The sequence below is a fragment of the Aotus nancymaae genome, unplaced genomic scaffold (genome assembly GCF_030222135.1).
Source record: "Aotus nancymaae isolate 86718 unplaced genomic scaffold, 86718_ANA_hifiasm-v0.15.2.pri h1tg000019l, whole genome shotgun sequence".
Classification (NCBI taxonomy): Eukaryota; Metazoa; Chordata; class Mammalia; order Primates; family Aotidae; genus Aotus; species Aotus nancymaae.
This window is the reverse complement of record NW_026988431.1, coordinates 49,422,529-49,446,582: the sequence shown is the minus strand read 5'-3', so window position 1 is coordinate 49,446,582 and position 24,054 is coordinate 49,422,529. Positions and strand designations below refer to the sequence as shown.

The following is a 24,054-nucleotide window of genomic DNA, read 5'->3' as shown; positions in this document are numbered from 1 at the left end:
CATTCTGTTGCCATAGTGCCTGGGTTAAATGTGTAATGAAAGAAAATTGATTCCCACTGTAAATCTTAATTTTTATTGTGCCCTGTAGTGCTGCATGAATGATGCATGTGTGATAAGTCTCACATTTAGAAGATTCTGGGGGGAGTTTTGAGATTTAAAGTATTATGGCCTCTATCAGTGGTTATTAAAAATAATATATTTTCTGTAGATGTGTATCATTTTCTTAAATAAATAAGTCACTTTATGAATATCCTTAGGCACAAAGGGAACAGTTTTTTCTGACTGCTTCAGAAGCAACCCCCAATTTACATTGGTCATATCAGTGTTTCCTAAAAAGGAAAACAATATCTATCTTGGAAAGAATAAGCTTCAAGCTCAAAGACAAATGCTTGTTCCCCAAGTGTTTTAATGCCTCATTGAGTTTAAAAATAAATTCCATAGCAAAGTATACATTTAGAATTCTTGAAACCTTATCTTTATTGAAAAAAAAAAAAATCCCAGCTGGCAAATGTCTCCTGTCAATAGTAGCCTATGTGTTGGGGAAATGAGTGGATGGGGTCAGAGGCCTAGCCAACAATAAGGACCAACTACCAGCATTCTCTGCAAAAGACCAGTTTCTTCTGAAATGGTAAGATTTTCTCTTTTTTATATTATTTGCATTTAAGTCTGTCTCCTTAAACCTGGGAGTTTATGGGGCAGATTAAACCCCAAATCGGTTGTGTTTGGGTTACACAATATTTGCTGTTGATTCTGGTTTTCTTTCTGTTTAATCTCTCTATTTCAGTTTGAATGCTTTTGGAAAGATGAGCTTTTCAGTTGTATTGACCCCCATCACTATGTCATGTCCTATGCCTGGCACAATTCACTCACTGAAGTTATTTACTTGAATCTTATAGAGATTTTGATCTTGTTATCTTTGCCTTAAACCTTTTGGGGTGGAGTGATATATAAATTAACAAATTATGTTGAGTACAGTTATTCTTCTAGATGTTCATTTCTATGTAGAAGTTGTTTATATTATTATTTTAATAGATTCCAGATTTGTTTTGTTTTCATTTTTTGAATATTTTAGCTTTATTGAAGGTAATGGGGATTTCTTTCAGGTCTACAGAGAGAAATAAGGAAGCCCTAAGACCCTTTGAGCATCTCTCTAATTTTCCCTTTCCTAATTTATGGCTGCTGGTGAGTTGTGACTTGTGCTTTTCACCTCTTCTCAGTTTGCTTCCCCTGTTTCGTATATGTCTATTGTTTTGTTTGTTTTTCCTGAGGTTTCATTTTCAAACTCACTGTGACAGAGAATCAGGTATGGAGAGCCAAGGCCTGCCCACCAAGGCTTGTCTATGATCCTGTCTGTCCAAAAATGCACTAGGGAGAGCCGCAGTATGACAGGACTGTGCTTGATAATTAGTGCATAAGAAACTGCTTTTGGCTGCTTGCTCAAAATAGGGTTGTGAGCAGGCATGCAGAATCAGAGATTCCACTGTATGGGGGAGACCAGAATTCATTTGTGGTTAAAAGCATACATCCTGGAATCATATTGCTTGGGTTCATAAATTGACTCCACCATTTACTGGCTGTGGAATCTAAATGAGTCATTTCACTAATCTGAGTCTCAGTTTCTTCATCTGACAAATCGGGATAACAAAAACATGTAACTCCTAGGGTTGTTGTAGGGATGAATCAGACGATATATGTGAAAGACCTAGCATAGAGGTGGACATATAACAAGGACTCAATTCATGTTGGTTATTATAACCAAAATAATCATGATTATTATTTGGATACTTTCACAGGTTTTGCACAGTACTTTTCATGTAGTAACTTCTCAAAAAATATTTGCTGAATGAGTACATGAACTAATGAATTAGTCAATATCAGTGCCTGATATTATAGTTTGGCTGAGTAAATCATTTCTTAGGTGATACTTTAAAACGTTACACCTAAGGACTAATATAAAGTGTTCCATTTCTATTAAAATTATTCCCATCATAAGATTTATATTTCAAGTAAGCTTTAAAACAGAGGAGCTTTTTTTTTCCCCTCCCCACAGTAGCCCTGGATGATCCATGTGTTACTCTTTATAAAATCCTGATGAAAAGCTAGCAATGGCTTTCTATATGGGCCAGGCAACTTGGAGTATCTGGCACAGAAAAATATATTAATTTTTAGCATGCCAGATTTTCTTTCACAAAGTAATTAGTAATGGATGAGAGTAATCTCTTATCCATATACCTGACAGCAATAAACATTATTGCTTGAGTTTTTCCTCTAATCTGAAAAGAATAAAGTGGTATAATAGAAATGTTGAGCCTGAAATTCATAGATTAGACTTAGACTGGTATGGAATGAAGTCCATCTGGTTCCTTCAGAGTGAAACTATGTGGAAATGGGCAAAATATATTGAGATCTTTGTTTGGGTAGAATTTATCACCTACCTCTCCTTCTGTGTTTCAGCACAATGCGTACCCTGCTTGTCCAGTGTGCCATGGCTATACATACCACATACAAGTGACCTGTAGGTCTTGCTGCTTGCTGTTCAAAGGGAACTAGGTAGTTTTGGTACAAGAAAACACTGCTTCAGTACTCCAAATGTGCTACCTTTATAAATGTAATTGTTGGCATTAGCAAAAAAAAGTATCATTCTCTATCTTTTTTTACCTCTATGAAAATAATTTAAAATTCCGATTTTGGTTTATCTTCCATTTACAGTTATCTTTAGCTTTACAAAATGTATTATTTTTTCTGCTACCTCTTTTTAGTTATATCAATTATAACATTTTTATCTATCCACTTAACATTTCAAACTTTTATCTTTCCTGTTTTCGTTGTTAAAATATTTTTCTCAGGCATAATTCTTTTTAATCTCATCATTATTGTTTCTTCTTTTCTTCTTTTAAGAGAAAAATGATTTTTGTCTCTTTGGATCTTTTAGTTTTCTGATTTTTATCTTTTAACTTCTTTTTATATCCTTGGTTTGTTTATAAATAGACAGAAGAAAATCTAGTTATAGAGACAGATCCAAACAGTTTTATTTATGAATTGGTCGCAGATGGAGAAGGAAAAAAAATTAATGTTGAAATCCAGCATTTTAACCAGAGCAAATAGGTGAAAAAGAATGCAATTTACTGAGATAAGAAAAACTATGGGATGAGTATGTTGTAAGAGAAAATAAGAATTTTTTTCTATCACTATCATGAAATAAAATAAAGAATACTTTTAACATAAAAAAGGACATAAACCCAGATATTTTTAAATGAATACATTTGATTTTCTGAAAAATTCACCAGATGGTCTTTTTTTTTTTCATTTTGTGGTGAATTAGTGAAAACTTCTGGCATTAGGGAATACTTGCAGTAGATAATGGAAGGATTTATATTTCAGGAAAACTTCCTCTGGTAACTGTATAGAGAATAGACTGGAAAAGATTGAAGACAAAGCTCAATTAGAACTAGTAATAGGAAGCTGTGGAGGTCGATTACAATTTGGATACTGCAAGGAAGAAAGATACCTATGAAACTGTTGATAAAGAGGCTGGAGGTTGAGGAAATTGTGCCTAATGCACTGGAGTGTTCTCAGAAATGAAAAGCAGCATTTGCTGAGAGTGGTGTGGTTTTTTTTTTTTGAAGAAAAAGTGATAATTTGTTGAGTTAAAAATGTCATCTAGCTGTTTTAGTAGGCATACTTAATCTTTCTGAGCTTCGGAGAAGGAGTCCTGCCTAGCCAACCTGTTCTTAGTATTATGTTTTATTTAGCATGACTTTGGAAGCCACATAACTCTATAGGTTTAGTTGAAATAAAATAAAATAGTAACTTGTAAATGTACCAGACATATATTAAATATTGCCTTCATCAATGAGATCATGAGTTTCTTAAAAGCAAGTGTACCATTTTCTTCTTCCTACAGAGGTGGCCTATTGTTTAGTGAAAAGAACCCACACCTTGGAGACCCACACCACAGGTCTACCACCCTCAGGCTCTTCATCTGCAATGGCGGTAATGATGTGCATGTTGTAAGATTCTTCAAGGTATTTAATGAAACAAAGTATGTGTAAAGGAGAAGGGATTTTACATGAGTTAGCTATACCTTTCTCTTCTTTCTCCTTCAATGCATCCAGTTCTGGGTATGTACAGAGGGCACTAATGGCGTGGGGCCAGAAGTCCTTTTAGTTTTGGAATGCTGAAGAACTCAGAACTCATGAGTCTCTCAGCGGCTGTGAGGTTCACTATTTTTTTTTTTTTTTTTTTTTTTTTGAGACGGAGTTTCGCTCTTGTTACCCAGGCTGGTGTGCAATGGCGCGATCTCGGCTCACCGCTACTTCCGCCTCCTGGGTTCAAGCAATTCTGCCGCAGCCTCCTGAGTAGCTGGGACTACAGGCGTGCGCCACCATGCCCAGTTTTTCAGTAGAGACGGGGTTTCACCATGTTGACCAGGATGGCCTCGATCTCTTGACCTCGTGATCCACCCGCCTCGGCCTCCCAAAGTGCTGGGATTATAAGCGTGAGTCACCGCGCCCGGCCAAGTTTCACTATTAATAAAGCTTTGTTAATTTTTTTTTTAAAGCACCCGCTAAACTACAAATCCCTTCTCTCTTCTCCAGGAGGACGGGTCACGCGGCTTTCCAGGAAACCGGAAGTCTGGCCCGCTCGCCCAATCACGCCCGGAAGCTAATCTAGCGGCGCCAGGCTGGCCAATCCTGGGGAAGCTTGCTCTCCGCCGAGCCGGGTCCCGCCTCCGCGCGCCGCGCTTACGGGTCGTTAGCGGATACGGCGGCCGCAGGGGCGGAGCCAGGGCTCTTTGCCCGGCTTGGCGGCAGGCTCTACCTTCCCTGGTAGTCTCTCGCTCCGCCATGGCTCCCAAAGGCAGTTCCAAACAGCAGTCGGAGGAGGACCTGCTCCTGCAGGATTTCAGCCGCAACCTCTCGGCCAAGTCCTCCGCGCTCTTCTTCGGGAACGCGTTCATCGTGTCTGCCATCCCCATCTGTGAGTGCTGGGAGCTAGGCGGGCAAGGGAGGCCGCGGGCGGGTCGGGCTGGGCGCGGACGTGGCAGGACCGGGCGAGCAGACAAGGCGCGGGTGCCGACCGGGGGTCGACGATCTCTCCAGCTCCCTTGAGTTCAGGGAGGCACGGAGCCTCTTTGGGTCTCGGTGTTGTCGCCTGGGATTGTCCTGTGCAGCACTTGGGGAGGTCACTTGTTACAAGCATTCTTGAGCTCCACCCCCGGAGATGGTGGTTAACTAGTTCTGGGGTGGCGGCCCCGAGTCTGTATTAAACGCACACACTCAAGTATCCTGCCTGCTGCCCTTTTCCATACAACTGTTGCTTGCCTTTACGAAATTTTCAAATAATAATCTTATTTTGGATAAATTAATGAATTAGGTGAGAGACCCCTGAAGCAACCCGCTGAATTAGAAGTGTCTTTATGTGAGCTACTTCACACCACTGCATAATTTCCCTGGTTTGCAAAAAGAGAGAGGTTGAAGTGCCAGGGGTTAGCGATCTACCTTGTTTAGATTTTTTAATAGTCCTTCGGGACCCATTCTAGAATTCTCACTTGGTTGGGAAACTGCAGACTTGGACAAGGTTAGTAGAGCTCAGGGTTCTAGAACTCCTGTCTCTTGCTGCACCGTTGTTGAGCATTTAAAACCAAATGTGTTTTTCTCTTTTGTCCTTATAAAACCCAGCGTGCAGTTAACGTGATGTGAAGCCTTATGGCTCAGTCATCCCACCAGAGCACTGCTTGGAGTTCTGATAACTGCCACGTCAGCAAGGAAACTGTGGTTTGCTACTGCACGTGGCGTTTTGGAATGGCCTGTATCTAGCATGCTTGTACCCTGACTTGAAGACTGACTTGTGATTACGTTGAGCCAAAGTTTGTTCTCATTTTAGAAGCAGAAATTTCATCTGGACTAGTTATAGGAAGGTGATGTTTTTCAAGTGTTCTGAACTAGAAAGCTTGAGACGGTACTGTTACTGGTTATCTCTCTTCTGAAGATCCTCAGATACTGTAGTGGATTGCATAATTAATAACCTGGTATTTTACCAGGCTTAGCTATAATTAATTTCGCAGGCTTTTGTTATGGGGTAGTAATTTTTTGTTTCTTTTTGTACTTTCCCCACTTTATTTTAATTCAGGGTTATACTGGAGAATATGGCATATGGATCTTATTCAGTCTGCTGTTTTGTATAGTGTGATGACCCTAGTAAGCACATATTTGGTAGCCTTTGCATACAAGAATGTGAAATTTGTTCTCAAGCACAAGTAAGTATGTTTTTCAAGTGAAAGCACTTATTACATGTTGTATTTTCATATGTCTTTTTAAAGATCATTTGTGTATGTTAGATAAGCATTAATTTGAGATATATATGTATTAATATATATATTGGGGGACAGGAACATTGATAAAAGGAAGAATTGTTAACTAACTTAAGTAGAGACAATGATCAGTCTGACACGGCTACCAAAGTAGATTTTGAGGGTGGAATTAGAACACTTAAGCACTGGCCTTAATATGAGGTTCGTCAGAGTAACAAACCCACCAAGCAAATTAACATTTCAGAAACTAAATGCAATTATTTCTGGAAAGAATTGTTCTGGGCTCTTCACATACTATTTTTGGAAGTTAAAGAAATTATCTTTTTGTTGTTATTATTTTTTGAGACAAGGTCTAGCTCTGTTGCCCAGGCTGCAGTGCAGTGGCATGATCATGGCTCACTGCAGCCTCACCCTCTCCAGGCTCAAGTGATCCTTCCAACTCAGCCTCCCAAGTAGCTGGGACTACAGGTGCAGGCCACCATGCCCAGCTTATTTTTTTTGTATTTTTTGTAGAGACAGGGTTTCTCCATGTTGTCTAGACTGGTCTTTTTTATTTTGTTACTTTATTTATTACACTCTATGTCATTTTCAATGCTAATTACATTTTTTTCATACAAGTGTAAAGGATTAACATGTAAAGGATTAACGTATTCCATTTTAAGATCACATGTATTATAAAATGTAGCTTTTAGAGACGAAAACTCAATTTATGTATCAATTATAAGCAATGAAGTATTCTATTTTCATAGAGGTTAAACTGCAGAAGCATCTAGACTTAGGAAAGATGGTGACATTATCTCTCAGTGTCATGGTCTGCGTTGTCTCATTGGAAGTAGGTATAAATTATTGTTTAATTGATGCCCTTTGAAGTTACTTTCATGCACACTGTGATATTTGAGTATGGATAGCAGGATTATTTCCCTCCTTCCTTGGTGAGGTTATCTAGGTGCGATATTGCTTTGAAAGTAATTTCTTAAAGGCAATTGGAATTTCACTGACACTTGAAATGCAAGCATACTTTGCATGTGCATTATCTTTTCATCCATAGTTCTCACTCTAGTGTGGACACTGTTTTTACTTGTATTTCTGTAACAGTCTCCATGTGGTCTCTTAAAACAAGTTTAGGGCCCACTCTGCCATGCACTATGTAAAGCACATTACCCTTTGTAATCCTTACAACATCAATTTTCCTTGTTTTATTGAATGAAGAGTATGTATTTCTCCTTATGTAACATCATTTTTATCATATAATTCTCATAACAACTCAATCATGGCCTTTTTTTTTGAGACAGTCTCAGTCTTGCCCAGGCTAGGGTTCAGTGGCCCAGTCTTGGCTTACTGCAACCTCTGCCTCCTGAGCTCAAGCGATCTTCCCACATCAGCCTCCCAAGTAGCTGGACTACAGGCATGCACTACCATGCCCGGCTAATTTTTGTATATTTTGTAAAGATGGGGTTTTGCCATCTTTCCCAGGCTGGTCTTGAACTCCTGGGCTCAAGTGATCTGTCTGCCTTGGTCTCCCAAAGTGCTAGGATGAAAGGCATGAGCTACCATGCCCAGCCATGCCTCTTTTTTTTTTTTAAATGTATTAAAGCCAAATTCTTCTAGACTCTTGGAATGCAAATCATCTGCATCCTTCCTATGAGTCTAGCTGCATCTTTCAGAATTAGGCTTTAACCCTTCTGACCCAGCCCTCATGTCATCCTTTGAATGTGTCTTGTACCTTCCCCCATTTAGGTTTAACTTAATTCCTTTCCATTCTTAACCTGTGTTTTATTTCAAGGCTAGGAATCTTTTCCAGAGAAATCCTTCCTGACTTTGATCATTCCGTTGCTATGTTGTCCCTGTGTTAGACTTTTTGGGGAATGAGGAATAGAAACATGTTGAGATGATCTCAGTTAACAGGGATTTATTTTAAGAAATGGCCCAAAATGGCCTCAGTGGCTGAAGTGGCCTTAGCAGTTTTCTCTCTACTGTTCTGCACACAAAGGAGCTCAGATTTCATGGCTACAGTTCTGATGGGCCAGCAGAGAAACTGGGTTATCTTTGTTATCTTTCTGCTTGGCAGCCCCTCTACCAGCTGCCATTCCAGGATTCAGCTCATCTGGGCCTCCACTGTATGGGACTGTTTCTTGTGAGGCATGGCCATCTGTGCATCAGGAAGCCCTCAGAAGTGGGCATCTTCCATGAACCATCCTTTGTAATACTCTGGGAACACAGTCTCTTTGAGACTTGTCATTTTTTACTTATTCTTCGTATCATTTTTTTCATTCCTTTCTTTAGAATGAAAGTCGTGTTCTTTTTACCTTCTCATTTCTACTTTAGGCTTCTTGAAGATACTTCCCACATTTTATTTTATACCCCTTAAAACCGTTAATGGTACATTTAGTTCAGTAAAATTTCAATGACTTACTGCCTTAATAGACTCAGAGTAGAGGTTTTTTAGTCATAGTTTTGGCTTTATATTAAATATGCTACTGACTTTGAAACTCTTACAGATTTGCAAGATGGTTAAGATTCAGAGATCTAGCAAGATGATGAGTGTGGGTAGATGTTGGCAGCAGAGGGAAGATGGCTTCGGAGTTAACAGTCTGGATTCCAGTGCCAGCTCTGCCACTCTTAATTGTATGGCTTTGGGCATAATTTTACCTGTGTAGACTTCACATTTCTCAGCTATAAGTTGGGGATGCTACTGGAACCTCGGAGGGTGGTAAGGATTCAGTATGATCATACATGTGACATGTTAAGCATAGTGTCTGGCACATGATAAATGTTTATTTGCAGGGTTGAAGAAGTTGGGGTTAAGAGAGCCCTTAGGAGGTGTTTTTTTTTTTTCTTTAAGATAGCATAATTTAAACAATGTTTGCAAAGATGTTTTTATTTTAAGAAATGAGATAGTGTCGGCTGGGCAAGGCAGCTTATGCCTGTAATCCCAGCACTTTGGGAGGCTAAAGTGGGCAGATCACGAAGTCAGGAGTTTGAGACCAGCCTCGCCAACATGGGGAAACCCCTGTCTCTACTAAAAATACAGAAATTAGCCAGGTGTGGTGGTGGGCATCTGTAATCCCAGTTACTCTGGAGGCTGAGGCAGGAGAATCGCTTAAACCTAGGAGGCAAGGTTGCAGTGAGCTGAGATTGCGCAACTGCACTCCAGCCTGGCGATAGAGCAAGACTCCGTCTCAAAAAAAAAAAAAAAAGAAAGAAAATAAATTAGATAGTGTCTTTTATTTTTATTTTATTTTTAATTCTGGAAGTATTGTGACATACTGATGTGAAAGAGTAAAGGAAGAAAAATACAATCAATTTTATGGGTTATCTCAGTTGACTAAATGCTAGTTCACTAGCATGACCGCTATTTTATTTTAGAGCATTCAGCACTGAGTGAGGTTTATTTTCTGAGAGCCCTAAGACAGAGGGGAGAGCTTCCTCCTGTTGAGTTGCGGTAAACCTGCATTGTGGTTGTTATGCCCCTGGTAGGTAAGGATAAAATTCTAGACCTAGATGAGAAATTGCTTAGTTATCTGGTTTAATGTATTCATGAGGATTTGTCATGTGGACAGTTGGCTTACTATTCATCCTAAAGATGCATAGTGACAACCAACTCTTTTGAAACTGCAATAGTTTATTCCTGTGTCCTAACACCATGATATTTGGGGAGTATGTGTATATTTTTTATATTGAGCTAAGAAAGGTTTCTGCCACAAACTGTGACCATTTCTTTTCAGTTGGTCTTTTGTAGGAAAAAAAAAAAGTGGTCTGATGTTAAGTTCAAGAAACACATTTATTTATTTTTAATTTTTCTTATTTTTCCTGTTCTCACAATCTGTTCTCATGAAGAAACATATTTGTGCCTGGTCTGCTCAAGAGGTTCAGAGAGAAGAATCTTTGCCTTTGGAGCAGTGTCTCAGAAATGCAAGATGCATATGAAAAGATAGTTTTTGCATAGTAAAATGAATCAAATGAAGCTGGATCTTTGGAGTAAAAAGTTCATTTTAATGTCCTAAAGTGTCTCATAAAAAGAAAGCTGTCTGCCCCCTTAGCAGCCTTTTTCTTTAGGTTTCAGAATCAATTTCCTCTTACCTGTTTTTTTTTCTTTTATCTTTTAGGACTGTTTTCCCCTCTTTACAGTTACCAACTTGTGTGGGGTAACGAAGCTTAAAAAGTAACTTTGTAAACCTTTTAAAAAATACATTAGTTGAAGCTGATTGAGTGTTTTCCTTTTACTAATAACAATGTCAATTCTAACTCAGTTCTTGAGTGAGAGAGCTAAAGATGGAGACATAGGTAAAATCAGCTGTAATTTGTGCTTAACTTATATCTCAGACACCCTTGTAGTTGAAGAAAGATTGAAACCTTGCCTTTAATGACCTGGGGCCTTCTGTCTGTCATACCCAGCTTAAATTGTCATTTGGAATAAAGTTAAAATAATTACTTTAAGATATTACAGCTATTACTTCCTCTTTGTTTAAGCCTAGTTTTCACTCCTGTTATTTACTTGGAATTGAAATAATGCATTATTTGCTAATACATTATGAAATTTATTTATTAGTTAAAATGTTTCTTTACTAAATTGTGCTAATAGCATTTGACCATGATATCCACATTAAATCCTAAACTTTGGAAAATTCTTCTTATTAAGCAGAAATCAAAACACGTCACTAATAAACCACATCTTGGATGTTTCTTGAACTTCTTTTTTGGCTAGTGCAGTATAATAAACTTGGAACTTTCTCTTCAGCTTCTTTTCTTGAAATGTGAAATATTATTCAGTTGCCAATACATGTGAGTACAGAGTGTTTCTGAGAGAGCGTGATGTTCACCTCTGTAACATATGGAAACTTTTTCTTTTTTTCTTGTCCTTCCAGAGTAGCACAGAAGAGGGAGGATGCTGTTTCCAAAGAAGTGACTCGAAAACTTTCTGAAGCTGATAATAGAAAGATGTCTCGGAAGGAGAAAGATGAAAGGTTTGATTCCTATTTAAAGTGTGGTCATCATAAAGGGGGTACTTTGAAGAAAATTTTTTTATTTTTGCTTAAAGAATGTGGATTTTGGAATTGTTTGCTGTAAATTTTGGAATCGTAGAAGTGGTAGTAATGGAAATAGTAATAGCTGACTTTTAGAGTTTTTATTACAACCAGATATTTCTCTCAGTACTGTACAATATTTGATTTATTCCTCTAAAGAGCCCTGCACAGTAGGTACTATTTTTATTTCCGTTTTATACTTGAAGAAACAATGGTATAGAAAGCTTGGGTAACTTGCCCAAGGTCCTGGATTAGTACATGGTAGATCCATGATAAGAACACAGGCAGTCTGACTTGAGAGCTTGTACTTGTAAATGTTCTGCTGAAATTGAGGAGGCAACAGAGCTTTCTACAGAGCAGGCTTTGCCCGTTAATAGGTGTGCAACCTTGAACATATCGCCTAACCCCTCTGGGTCTGAAAGGTTTATGTGTTAGCATGTCTATGTGGTGGTGTTTCTGTTCCTGAGCTTCCGGAGGGATATCTAGTAATTAGTTATCTGCATTGATTAGGAAAAAGGAAATAACTGGGTTTGTCTCCTATTGCCTAGTTCTGTGTCGCATTTGTTAGCCCCTACTCCCAATTTTTTCTGCCAGCTGCTCTTAGAAGGCTTATTGGACAGTCTTACCATCTGAGTAGAGGAAGTCCGTAAGTAAACTTGGGATAAAGTGTTGCCACATAGTTTAATAGTCATGAGTCTACTTGTTTTCCTGAGTTTTTAGTTTTAGTATCAAGAAGGTGCTTTGTTGGAACATCATTTTTACCCCACTTTGCTCCGGAAAGACTTTGTGTGAACTTGTGGTGTTAAAGTGCGAATATTTTCTGTATTTAATAGGGTTGTCTTAAAGTGCATATAAAACAAGTAACACAATTTTAAAAGACCAGAAACCACTTAAAAGGGAGAAAAAGGTGGATGAACAAGGACCTTAGTTACAGCATTTGAGCACTGAACTTAGTTGTGGGTTTCCAAGTGTTAGGGGAAGCGTCTGAGGTCACATAGCTTTCATCGTCTGATGAGAAGCAGCATGCAAGTCCTTCTGAAAAGAAACTTTCCTGGCACTGAATCTTGGAAAGACTTTTTATCAAGTGGATCCTTATTTAAAGGACACTGAGTAACTTAATGAACAATGTCTTCTATAGTGGTTTTGGAAAGGCACCAAAACATTATTAAAATGATTATCTCCTATGGCTCCTTTATAAAACTGAAGGCACAGTTTTATGACAATGGAGGCCTTTTTGCATGGAGCAGCTTTAATCAGGTTGGGCTGCATAGCTTTCCAATTGCATATTTTTTTGCATAGGGATCAAGGTTAGAGAATGTAGATCACTTTTTTAGAAAAAGCTTTTGTTGAATTTTTCATTAAAACAGTATTTCTTAAACTAGAGTATGCATAGTTACCTAAATTTCAAAATGTTTGTTACAGCTTTTAAAGGTTTTTGGTGACTAATTATGTCAGGGATAGTAAATGGGTTTCCTCTGCCCACTGCAGTCTTGGACAGATTTGGTCTGGCATTTGTTCTTGATCTTGGGTTATGGCTTAGAATCTTTCTCAGTTTAGCATTCAGGTAGTCACTACTAGTGAATCAGTTGAAATTGGGAATGAAACCTTTGCCATTTGCCGGATTAGGTATTTCATAGTGGGGTGAGTTGAGGTTTCATAGGTATACAGAAAATGCAGAGTGTCAGAACATTATAAAATTTATTTCTTTTCATTGGTAGAAATTTGGCTGTTTTATTTCCATCATAAAAGCCATACTGGATACAGTTTGTACTGTATTGATTGACCTTGATAACTGGGACCAGAGCTTCTCATTAAGATCTAGTTTTCTCTCTCTGAAAGAATTCCAGGAGATTTGATGTAAGGAGAAGGCTTATCAGTGTTTCTTTGCTTAGATCTGTATCTCTCAAAGCTCTGTATACTCCATGCCACTTTAAAAGTACTTTAAAATATCCATTTATCCAGGGATGGAAATAAGCAGAGGAGATTGTGAGATTCATTAACATTCCTTCCAAAGTGTGAGTGTGGTTTCTTTATTTACAGGTGATCTGTCATTTAACATTATTTGATTGTAACAGTTGCTCGGTCTCAACTTTTCTCTTGTAGGAAGCTCTTCCTGAAAACATCCTTGGGATATTGGGAAGTGCTCTCCCAAATCAGGTTTCCTGCTAGGAAGAAAATGTCTTCTAATAGGCAGAACCATTGGCATTGAGGGCATTTGGGGGTTCTAAATTTAAAACAAAAACAACAACAACAAAAAAAAACAGGATATGGGTGGACTTGGAAAAAGTTCTAAAGGCTATCAGGCCCTCCTGACTTTATACACTGATGTCACTAACACGTAGTCATATTGGTAACTAGGGTAATCTAAAGGATTGGGCCACTTCATTCATTAAAACTTTTTTTTTTTTTTTTGAGATGGAGTCTTGCTGTGTTGCCCAGGCTGGAGTGCAGTGGCACGATCTGGGCTCACTGCAACCTCTGCCTCCTGGGTTCAAGTGATTCTCCTGACTCAGCCTCCTGAGTAGCTGGGACTCCAGACACATGCCATCATACCCAGCTAATTTTTGTATTTTTAGTAGAGACAGGGTTTCACCCTGTTGGCCAGGATGGTCTCCATCTCTTGACCTCGTGATCTGCATGCCCCAGCTTCCCAAAGTGCTGGGATTACAGGCATGAGCCACTGCACTTGGCCTAATTAAAACTTTTTTGAAAATGGTTCTTGTATTAGTCTGTTTTCACGGTGCTATAAAGATACTACCGAAGACTGGGTAATTTATAAAGAAAAGAGATTTAATTGACTTACAGTTCTTAATGGCTGGGGAGGCCTCAAGAAACTTACACTCATGGTAGAAGGTGAAGGAAAAGCAAGTGCCTCTACACAAGATGCCAGGAGAGCAAGTGAGCCCAGGGGAACTACCATTTTTAAACCATCAGATCTCATGAGAACTCCCTCACTGTCACGAGAATGGCATGGGGGAAACTGCACCCATGATCCAGTCACCTCTCACCAGGTCCCTCCCTCAACATGTGGAGATTACAATTCAAGATGAGATTTGGGTGGGGACACAGAGCCAAACCATATCACTTCTTATTTAGGGCTTGACAGAAAAGAAGTTAGGGAGAAGCACTTTGATGCAAGTGAGAAAACTTTATTGTCTAGAGTAAAGGCAGGCTAATAACTTACTTAAGCAACCTGGGTCTCATGCCAGAGTCTTAAAAATGGAGGCATTTGTCCTGAGTGTTCATTCTAGTGTTAAACCATGTTGAGACTATGCATCTAACTCAGATGGTCTCACTCATCAGTGTTAGAATGATATGTTTCCTGGAACTCCAACTCATGTTTTTAAAAAATTTACATTTAAACTTCTCTGAAATTAGAAGGTGTTTTATAGGTGATGGCTGCACTTAATGTAATGGCCTTCCCTCCTTCCAAACTTACAGTAAATGGAAGAGTTATTAAGTTGATGGTGTCTGTAGAATCAAGGAAATATGACATGTGTTAGAGACTACAGATTTCTTATGCTGAGCATAAGGTGTTAATTAGCCTTCATTTAGCTCCTTTACAGCCAAACCTGTTGTCTTTGGATTAGTACACTTGGTGAATAAAATGTGTCAGTTACCAATGACTTTACTTAAAGTGCTGTCCTTAGGATTGAGGAGGTGTGTCCTCTGGCTCCAGAGTAGTTTTATCTTTTGGGGAGACAAAGTGTCTACAATAGGGGCCTTCAACCTTTTTGATAATGACTTCTACAGTAAAAAATATATATTTTACCTTTTGACCAAATAAACTCACGCATGGACACATGCATGTATTTCACAAAACAGTAATTACCCTACTGTGTGTGATGGGCTGCTGATGTTTTTCTGTTCTTTCGTATTTCATTTTTTTTTTAAATACTGGTCTCAACCCACTTAATTGATTTCTGTGGGCATTCGATCCACTCAACTGAGTTCACATCCCACTAGTGGGTCACAACCTGCCCTTTTAAAAACTGCTTTACAAAGTTAATTAACCAAGAAGAATAAAGGCTTCCTTATTCACAGGCATCCTATAACTTTCTTTTGCCTGTGCGAAGAGGTAAAAGAAAAGATTGATGAAATACTAGTAAATCAAGAAGATAAACTATCAGAACTAGTAAAATAGAGTAAAAAGTGAAAGGATTTTACAGGTATTAAAAAAATCCTCCTGATGACTAAGTGCTTTCTTTGTTTGAATTAATAAAAATAGCTAACAATAGCCTGCTTTTGTGAGGCCACAGCTAGTTTTTTTGTCATTGTGATTGTCTTCCGAAGGTGTGATATTGAAGTCTGAAATCCATAGGCTGTAGAAAGCCTCAAGCCCAGAGTAGAGCTAAGGAAGCTCCACAGGCTGCTAATCATGGAGTCTGAGTTTTAGGTGAGGGCCAAGAGAAAGATATTTGATTTAGCTGCTGATGAAACTGTGCCAGTTGCCATTAATGTGTCCCTTCCTCCATAACCCTGGTTGCCTGAGAAAAACAGTAACATAACCAACACGATGTTTTCTTTGCTATCATAGAGTGAAATTTTTTTTTTTTAGTTGAAGAAAGGGGACAATTCTGACTAAACTTAATATTACAAACACATTCTTACCCTAGAACACTCAAGAAAAAAACTTGTTTTAAAATGAACTAGAGCCATACAGTACTTAAAGTTTTTGTATCATATTTATAAACTTGTTTGTTTCTGTGTCTCTAGAATTCTGTGGAAGAAGAATGAAGTTGCTGATTATGAAGCTACAACATTTTCCATCTTCTATAACAACACTCTGTTCCTGGTCTTGGTCATTGTTGCTTCCTTTTTCATATTGAAGAACTTCAACCCCACAGTGTATCCTTTTAAAGGTTGATTATCTTTTTTAGAGGTCTAGAAACAGTAGTTCGTTTTGGTTTTGACTTGTCTGGATATTTTAGTGGAAAGAAAAACTGCCCTGGGAGTCAGTCCATTAAATAGTGCTGACTTTAGATAACTTTCTGGACATTTAAAATAACAGCTTTTGGGTTAATTTAAGATTCTTTTAGGTGTATGAATTATGACTTTATGATAAAGTATTACAAAACAGTCTTATGGGATTGTGTGTCCTCGCTTACTTAAAAAAAGCTCCTAAGAGCCAAAGCAAACTTGTCATTTTTGATAGCTTCTGAAATAATAAGCCCGTGTCTGCTGTTATTTTTGGGCTCTGGGGGTTGGGTGGATGGCCAATGCAGTTAAATAGGTTCATTCCAGTGTATCTTAATAGTGTTTGAAGCTGCTCTTAAATTGAGCTTTTGGGCAAGAATCAGTCTTCTTTTATTAATTTATTAAAGGTGTTATCCAGGAATGTGCAGCCAACATTTTAACAATTGGTGATTATGATGTAATAAAATATCAGATACCCTCTACTGTGTACCTTCTGGGAACGCTGGAGTGGTTTGCTGAAAATCGTACAGTTCTGAGACTGGGAGTAGCTTTGAACTTTTAGAACCTCCTTGCCGTTGCAAGACAACTGCAGCAAAACACTGATTCACAGGAAAGACTTATTTTTCCATTGCTCTTCAGGGAAAAAAAACGAGTCTTTCTTTTCTCCTCATATTCTTTGATCAGCTCTTTTCACGAAGGTTAAATGGAATTCAGATGTATTCTTTGTGATCATGTGTTCTAGGTTTCTGTCTTTGTTTTTTTTTTTTTTTTTTTTAAATTGGAACACATTTCCTGTGAATGTTTTCCATTTTTTATGGTCTTCTGTCTTGCAAATTGTGTTTGCAGACAATGGGGCTGCACATCATCATGATTATACCAAGTGTCAGGAAGGAAGCAGTACATTCCAAAGAGATGGGCTCTTTTTATTTTGTCGAAAAACTAATTTGGTGTTATTAAGTTTTCCATAACATTAAATTCTTACAGGAACTACATTTTGTCCATAAGTGCTTCATCAGGACTCATCGCCCTCCTGTCTACTGGCTCCAAGTAGACCATGTCTGCTTGCCCCCTGGCTTTGTGTCTATGGGTGGCCTGTGGTATATGGAAAAGTAGCAGGGTGGTCAGGGTGGGAGACACACAAGATGTTTTTACAGTCTAGAGCCTTTAAAAAACCCAACAGAATGTAATTCAGTATTTGTTTATTGGCTGTTTTTGACAGATTGTTGAAATTAAATGAATTGAAAGGGAAACTCAGAGCACCAGGATGTTTATTAAAAGGAATAAAATGTCTTGCAATGTGCTGTAATCATAAGAGGAGAAAATAACTTGTTTCCTTGATCTGTCAGAGGTCACAGTAACCTGGGCTGAGCTGTTATTATTTATTATATAATGGTAGCAGGAAGTTAATAACTGGTTCTCTGTGTTCCAAGCACAATATTATAACTTTTTTTGAACCATAAATATCAGAATGAATCCTCTTCCCAGGGGATGGAACAGAAGCTTAATGTTTACAAGTGTTTGAATTTGTAATTTGAAATAACAAAATTAAAAAACATGATTTCTCCAACTTGAGGAAGAGAAACTTTTGGAAAAGTTCTGTTTTTTTTTTTTTTTTAAAGAAGAAGGGCAGCCAAGTTAGTAACCTAAAAATAGTGCCCAGGCATATGAGAGTTGTCTACAGGGTTAAAGAACACACTGTTCTGCTGTATGGCTTTGGCCCTGAGTGGCAAGAGAGGTCAACTTGACCCTGCCATGTAGGTTTGACCTATTAAGACACAGGAGTCATTGTTTTCTTTGACCAGGGTCTCACACCCTGGAGGAATGTTAAGTAAGAGAGAGAAACTTTTTCCTGAATATTGACATGTAAAAGACCAAAGTAATTTTTCTGAACTTCTGCAGTTCTAAGAACTCTCCAAGGAATTTACAGTGATTTTAGTGCTTGTCAGCATTTTTCCATGAGGACTTTCATACATTTAACTCTTTAGTTCACAGGTTTCCATTGATTGTGAACAAAATATTTATCTCTTCAGCCCTTGGGGTTCCAGCTAAGAGCAATCTCTTGCATTTTTTTTTAACATGTGTATGTACAGATAACATTCTTGTGTGTGCCATGGCTTGAAAAAGTTTGAGAAGCTCATTAACAAAATCACCTAAAAAGATGTGAAATCACAGGTGATAGCAGTTCAGTAATTTCCCACAAGCAGCATCTCAAAGCAAATATAGTCCTGATCCTTAGTATTCTATTCTAAATTTAACATGAATTTCATAAATGTTTTTAGTTTTCTTTATAATTTTATAAGTTATTCATCAGGAGTTTTAACTTCCACTTCCGTGCTATCGGATGTGTTGGGCTGCATCCAAGAACTTGGAAAACAGGGGCAGGAATACATTTGCTTAGTGACCCGGATCATCATTTTCCGCAGGTGAGAATTCTATTTCATCATTGCTTCTAGAAGTTGGCAATTCTTTTCTTTTCTTTGGTGCATTATTATGTAGGTGCCATCGCTGTGTAATGTGGAGTGACTACAGAAGTCAGATTTACTGTAAGGCACGCTAAGGTAACACTTACGAGGTTTATTATTTTTTAAAGAAATTTTTCTTGAACCCCTGGCCAACATGGTGAAACCCTGTCTCTACTAAAAATCCAAAAATTAGCCGGGCATGGTGGCGGGCGCCTGTAATCTCACTACTCGGGAGGCTGAGGCAGGAGAACTACTTGAACCCAGGAGGCTGAGGTTGCAGTGAGTAGAGATTGCGCCACTGCACTCCAGCCTGGGTGACAAGGGCAAGACTCCATCTCAAAAACAAACAAACAAACAAAAAAAGCTTTTCTTTAAAAAAAAAAATAAAAGCCAGACCATAGTTTGCATGGTGGCATGTAATTTGTGTATCAAATAAATGCATTTGCTTATTTGACATCAGTGTATACTATTTATTTGTTAGCAGAGTTGGGCCAGTATCTTTTAAAATTGCTGGTGAAAACCTGCCTCTAGATGGCAGTGCCTGTATAGATGGGGAAAAAATCACCACCATTCTTGGTATAATACAGTGTAGCTTAGATGAGGTGGTGAAATGGGGGTTTCAGCCTAATATTCCTAATACAGTTTCTCTTGAATTAATAAACTGAACATTTGTAGGAAAAGGAGTGAGCAAAATTTGTTTCCTGTCCTGAATTTTTCTTACAGCATGCATAAGGTTATAAGGCCTATACTCGCAGTTCAGTAGTTTTTTTTTTAAGGATTTACTGTATGAGTACTTTACTGTCAGGAATTACAGAACCTTTTCCCCACTACTCTCATCGTTTAAAAGTTCTGTGTGGCACACAGAGAGGTGACCTACTCAATCTGATTTAGATAGTAAAACCATGCTATAGAATTTTTGTCTTAAAAAGACCACATAACCAACACTCGTGAAATAAAAGATTCATCTGTAATTGGGATTCAAAGTGATTAAATTCCTTTGTTCATACTCATAAGTAGCACTTTAAAGTGTTAAAACATTTTCATTTACCTATTTTTAGTTCTTTCTTTCATTTACAACTTAATAAAAATCTTGGATTGAAATTCTTAACCAATAAAAGTTTACTGGTTGTCCTATTTGGCATGTTATTGAAACTTGGAAAGGATAATTTGAAATAAGGTTTGAAGTTAACTGAAATACAGAGGTTGAATTTATACTGAATTATGGTAAAAAGTTGTTTAATGATTAAATTTTGCTTTTTAAAATTTGTATTATAAGAATTCTGTGATGAAGTACATAATCTTTATTACGTTATTTCACATTAACCATCATCTTGTTTTCAAATTGTTTTTTTGTTTTTTTAATTTAAGTTCGGGGATACATGTGCTGATGGTGCAGGTTTGTTACATAAGTATACATGTAATCATCATTTTAATAGCTCATACATGTAAATGCACATCTTTGTAGTTACTGATCAAATACCTTTGAGGCAATGAAAAGCATAGAGCAGTTACAGTAAAGGGCAGACACCAGGCCTCTGCCAATATGTACCTGCTGTACCTTTCTGCCTCCCCTCTTTGTTTTCAGTGTGCATGCCAGTTACTGATGCTTCTGGAGACAGGAAGGAAGGATACATATATGTGTACATTTATAGAGCAAACCAATTTATAGATGTATCTATCTATTAGAGCTCTAAGGGATTCTCTCTCACTTACTTGGACTCCCAAGCAGAGGAATTAACAGAAGATTAGGAGGGTCTTTTGGGGGATTGGTTTAGATTTTCAGGGAGATAGAGATTAATTTCTTGTTGGCCTTCATTAATTTTCAAAACATCTCTTCACTGACTTTTCCCTGTTGTTTGATTTCTAAGTTTGGATTAGTAAGTTTTTTAACTTAAACATTCTCACAATTTCTGCATAAAACTTTAAAGCTTAAAAGGAGAAAAAAAAATCTAAAGGAGCACTGAACAACTAGAACACAAAATACGTGGGTTCTAGGCCTGGTTCTGTACTAGCAGTGTGAGTTTGGGCAAGTTTTTTCATCTATCCAGGCCTGCTTTGCTCATTTGTCAAAGAGGGGTGGCTTTACAAATGGCTAAGGTTCCTTCAAGCTCTGACATTTGCCTCATGACTTTGGCACGCTCTTCATGAAGTGACAGTTCTCAAAGTGGGAAGCCAGACACAGGGTTTCTAGGTTGCCTGAGATTTCCATATAGGGATGGCTGCTACCCAGGTTACCTTTCGGAATGATATATTCTCTGCCAGGGAATTCTTTTCAGAGAAGAAAAGAAAATTAGAGTGCATGGAAATTTTTTTAAGGACATAACTGTAAAATACATTATCTAATATATTTACTATGACAGATTAGCATATAAAAACTGGCTGTTCCTACAGCTAAGCCATAATGTTTTTATTTGTTTTTGATTTGCAAGTTTTAAAAAGTGAATTTGTGAAGGCTTAGCCTTAGTGCAGGGTGTTCTAAAACCCATTGAGAAATATCATCAGTAATCTCCATTGATAGAAAATGTTTGGATTGCAATTTAAATCTTAGACTTTAGATCACTACTATTTCTGTTGAGTATTCATTGCAGCTTAGCTGCCAATATAATTTTTATTTAGATGATTATTGCCTATTTTATGGCCACATATATTTTACTTGTGTATGTTTTACATGTATGGAAAATATACATATGCCTTACGAAAGATCAGATAAAATCTATTGTGAGATTGAATGCACAAAATGCTTTTATTACTCTAAGCAAATAAATCACATTTCCCATTAGACAGCACCTCAGCTCCTTTACACATACAGTAGTTCACTGGATTGAATACACGATAAACAACTGAAAAAATTCATCAATTTCCATCATTATTCTGATATTCGGGCAGAAAATTCAAACTCTCTATTAGAATACAGGTACTAGTAATCAAAAAGAAAATTTCTTGATATCTCCCACTAACATTTTCAGATTTAGAACTTAACCATGAAATACATATATAGAAATAATGACAGAAAATAGCATTTTTAAATGATGTTATATTTCTTCTGTAAACCTCAAAGTGACTTCTGTATGAGAAACTTGCTGATCAGAAAATTAAATTAGAATTTTGTACATCCTCAGATATCCAAATAAAGGGCCACCCCCACACCACCCCCTTCAAAAAAAAAAAAACTTTCTCTCTTTTTACAGATACCAACACAGTATATTCTCACAGTTTTTCTCAAGTGGGATATTAATGAGGGTAAGTAGCCAATAGTGGCAAAGCTAGGTATACCTCACATTTTGAGTGTAACAAGGATAAGCCCCATTAATCCATGCAGAGAACTTTCATGCATATAGTTTAGTGCATATAATATTATTATAGAAGTTCTTTAATATTTTTCTTTTCACTAGGCAAGTTAATTTACCCAGCATATTCTGAATAGTGATGGCGTTTTTCACAAAGCCAGTGATTGACTTTCATGTTAACATCGCCTCAAAAATACCAAACATTATATTGTAAAATCCCAGTGCTAATTAAACAGTGAACATTTGCCTTTCTGGGTATTTTACAGGTTTACTTCAAAACTGAGCATGTGTATGTTTACTTTTAAAGCTCAGATATTTAAACTTGCAGAAGTTGTGCCTACAAGCAGTTGAAAATATAAAGCAGGTTTTAATAAAACGTAAAAAGTGAACACCTAATTGCAGATACATTGCATTTTCTTCAAAGCTAAGTTTCCACAGCAGTGTTACCCTCTCTTTTATAAATCAGCTGTAACGTCACTGAAGATTGGGGTGTTCATCCTTTTACTATCTCTACTTGTAAGTGGACATAACATTAAAATCCTAATAGACATTCTGGATAAGTTGTACAAGGCCATTCTTGGGGCCAAGCAACAGTAAATATTTGAAAGGTAATAAAACAAATACCTAGAAATTTTAGTTTTGTTCTATGACAAATGGAACAAAACTTGTTAATATGAATGTGAAAATAGGAAAAATAAAATAAAGTGTTTCTGCTTATTCTTCCAAGCAAGGATTTGAGTGAAGATAGTCTACTCTGTTTCTTATGCAACTCACATTGCATCTGTTGATTTTGTTCTTTTGAAAAAATATATCTGTACAGCCTTCTTTGAGTTACCAAATGCCTGAAGGTAATACATCACCTCCCAGCCCCATATTCTTTCCATTGCATAAGCGTGAGGTGTATAGAGCAATGCAAGAATAGGTGACTCCAGTCCAAGATAAGAAAATAGAATGGATTTTCCTGGTTGTGAGTTTTCAGATGTGCACAGTGGTAGCGACAGCAGACACCCCAAAGAATCCAGGGAGGGTCACTAGAGGTTGAGCAGCAAGCTGCTAAGTGATTCAAAAGACTGGTTAGTAAAACCTTTCTGAACTGGGCACAGGCCGCTATTTTAACCATGCAGCTTCTGTGAGTCATGCATTGCCTTATGATCTATAGTCCTTTTTGCTGTAGGGCTTGTTGCGCAATATGTTATCAATCTCGTTTACCACATGTGATGTCATCTTTGGGAGAACCTGAGAGCAGAAGTACAAAGGATATGGTTAGGGTGCTGATCATTCTTTTTTTTGTGCTCTAGATTAAGCAAAGTAACCTAGACTCATATATGTTCATAAACCACAGCTGGATTATAAGTCCCCCCCTACACTATAAGCTCCTTGAAGTCAGGGGCCTTGTTGGTTGACTGCGTAAATGAAGGCAAAAGGCAAAAGTGAAGGCTCATAGAAATATAGAGCAGCTCTATCAAATAGAAATATAATGCAAGCCACATTTGTAATTTTAAATTTTCTATTAGATATCTTAAAAAGTAAAAAGAACAGGTGAAGTTAATACATGTTTTTATTCCATTATGTCCAAAACATTATTTCATCATGTAATCAGTATAGAACATAAGATACTTGACAGTTGTTTTTGGTACTAAGTCACATCTTGTGAACGTGTTACACTTAAAGCACATCTCTATTTGGACTCACCGTCTTTCACGCACACAGTAGCCTCATGTGGCTAGGACTAGAGTAGTGCACAGCACAGGTCTAGAGACTAAGGAGAGATTTATTCTGACTGGTGGTCTGAACCCTGGTGAAGGATGGCCAGGGTTTAACAGGCATCCCAGGTAGATGGAATAGCATGGAAAAGTGAACTGGAGTGATTTGGTGTGGGTGTGGGGATGGTAAGAACAAGATATGGAAGTTGGGTAAAGCGTGTAGAAAGCCTTGAATACCATTTTATGGAGTTGGGACTTTAGGCAGTGGGGAACCTGTCAGGACTAATGATCTAGGAGTAACCCAATCAGAACCTGGAGGTAGTGTGAAGGATGACTTGGAGGAGGTTG

The 24,054-nt window shown here is 37.7% G+C and overlaps 2 protein-coding genes and 1 long non-coding RNA gene across 5 annotated transcripts in view; 2 read left to right on the top strand and 1 right to left on the bottom strand.

The window, feature by feature from the left end:
• The first annotated feature begins 522 nt into the window (after positions 1-522).
• Positions 523-4,245, top strand: LOC105713569 (uncharacterized). The gene is made up of 3 exons (XR_001106586.2): positions 523-628; positions 1,104-1,182; positions 3,905-4,245. It is a non-coding gene; the product is annotated as an uncharacterized LOC105713569 (long non-coding RNA).
• A 538-nt stretch (positions 4,246-4,783) lies between these two features.
• On the top strand, positions 4,784-19,848 carry SSR3 (signal sequence receptor subunit 3). The gene is made up of 5 exons (XM_012447350.3): positions 4,784-4,980; positions 6,133-6,259; positions 11,179-11,277; positions 16,054-16,185; positions 17,239-19,848. The coding sequence occupies exons 1-5, from the start codon at positions 4,848-4,850 to the stop codon at positions 17,303-17,305; spliced, it is 558 nt and encodes a 185-aa protein (XP_012302773.1). The 5' UTR covers positions 4,784-4,847; the 3' UTR covers positions 17,306-19,848.
• Positions 19,849-21,440: 1,592 nt separating this feature from the next.
• Positions 21,441-24,054, bottom strand: part of KCNAB1 (potassium voltage-gated channel subfamily A regulatory beta subunit 1) — a 370,457-nt gene continuing 367,843 nt past the window's right edge. For all 3 annotated transcript variants that reach the window (XM_064378850.1, XM_012447348.3, XM_012447349.3), the window contains one exon: positions 21,441-23,239. In XM_064378850.1, coding sequence (XP_064234920.1) covers positions 23,150-23,239 — 90 coding nt within the window. In that variant the 3' untranslated portion in view covers positions 21,441-23,149. The remainder of the gene's footprint in view (positions 23,240-24,054) is intronic.

Excerpts from the sequence above, each read along its gene's own strand:
- SSR3 (XM_012447350.3), top strand. The coding sequence starts at position 4,848 with ATGGCTCCCAAAGGCAGTTCCAAACAGCAGTCGGAGGAGGACCTGCTC. Across the intron at positions 6,260-11,178 it reads AAATTTGTTCTCAAGCACAA|AGTAGCACAGAAGAGGGAGG; the intron begins GTAAGTATGTTT and ends TTGTCCTTCCAG. Across the intron at positions 16,186-17,238 it reads AAGAACTTCAACCCCACAGT|GAACTACATTTTGTCCATAA; the intron begins GTATCCTTTTAA and ends AAATTCTTACAG.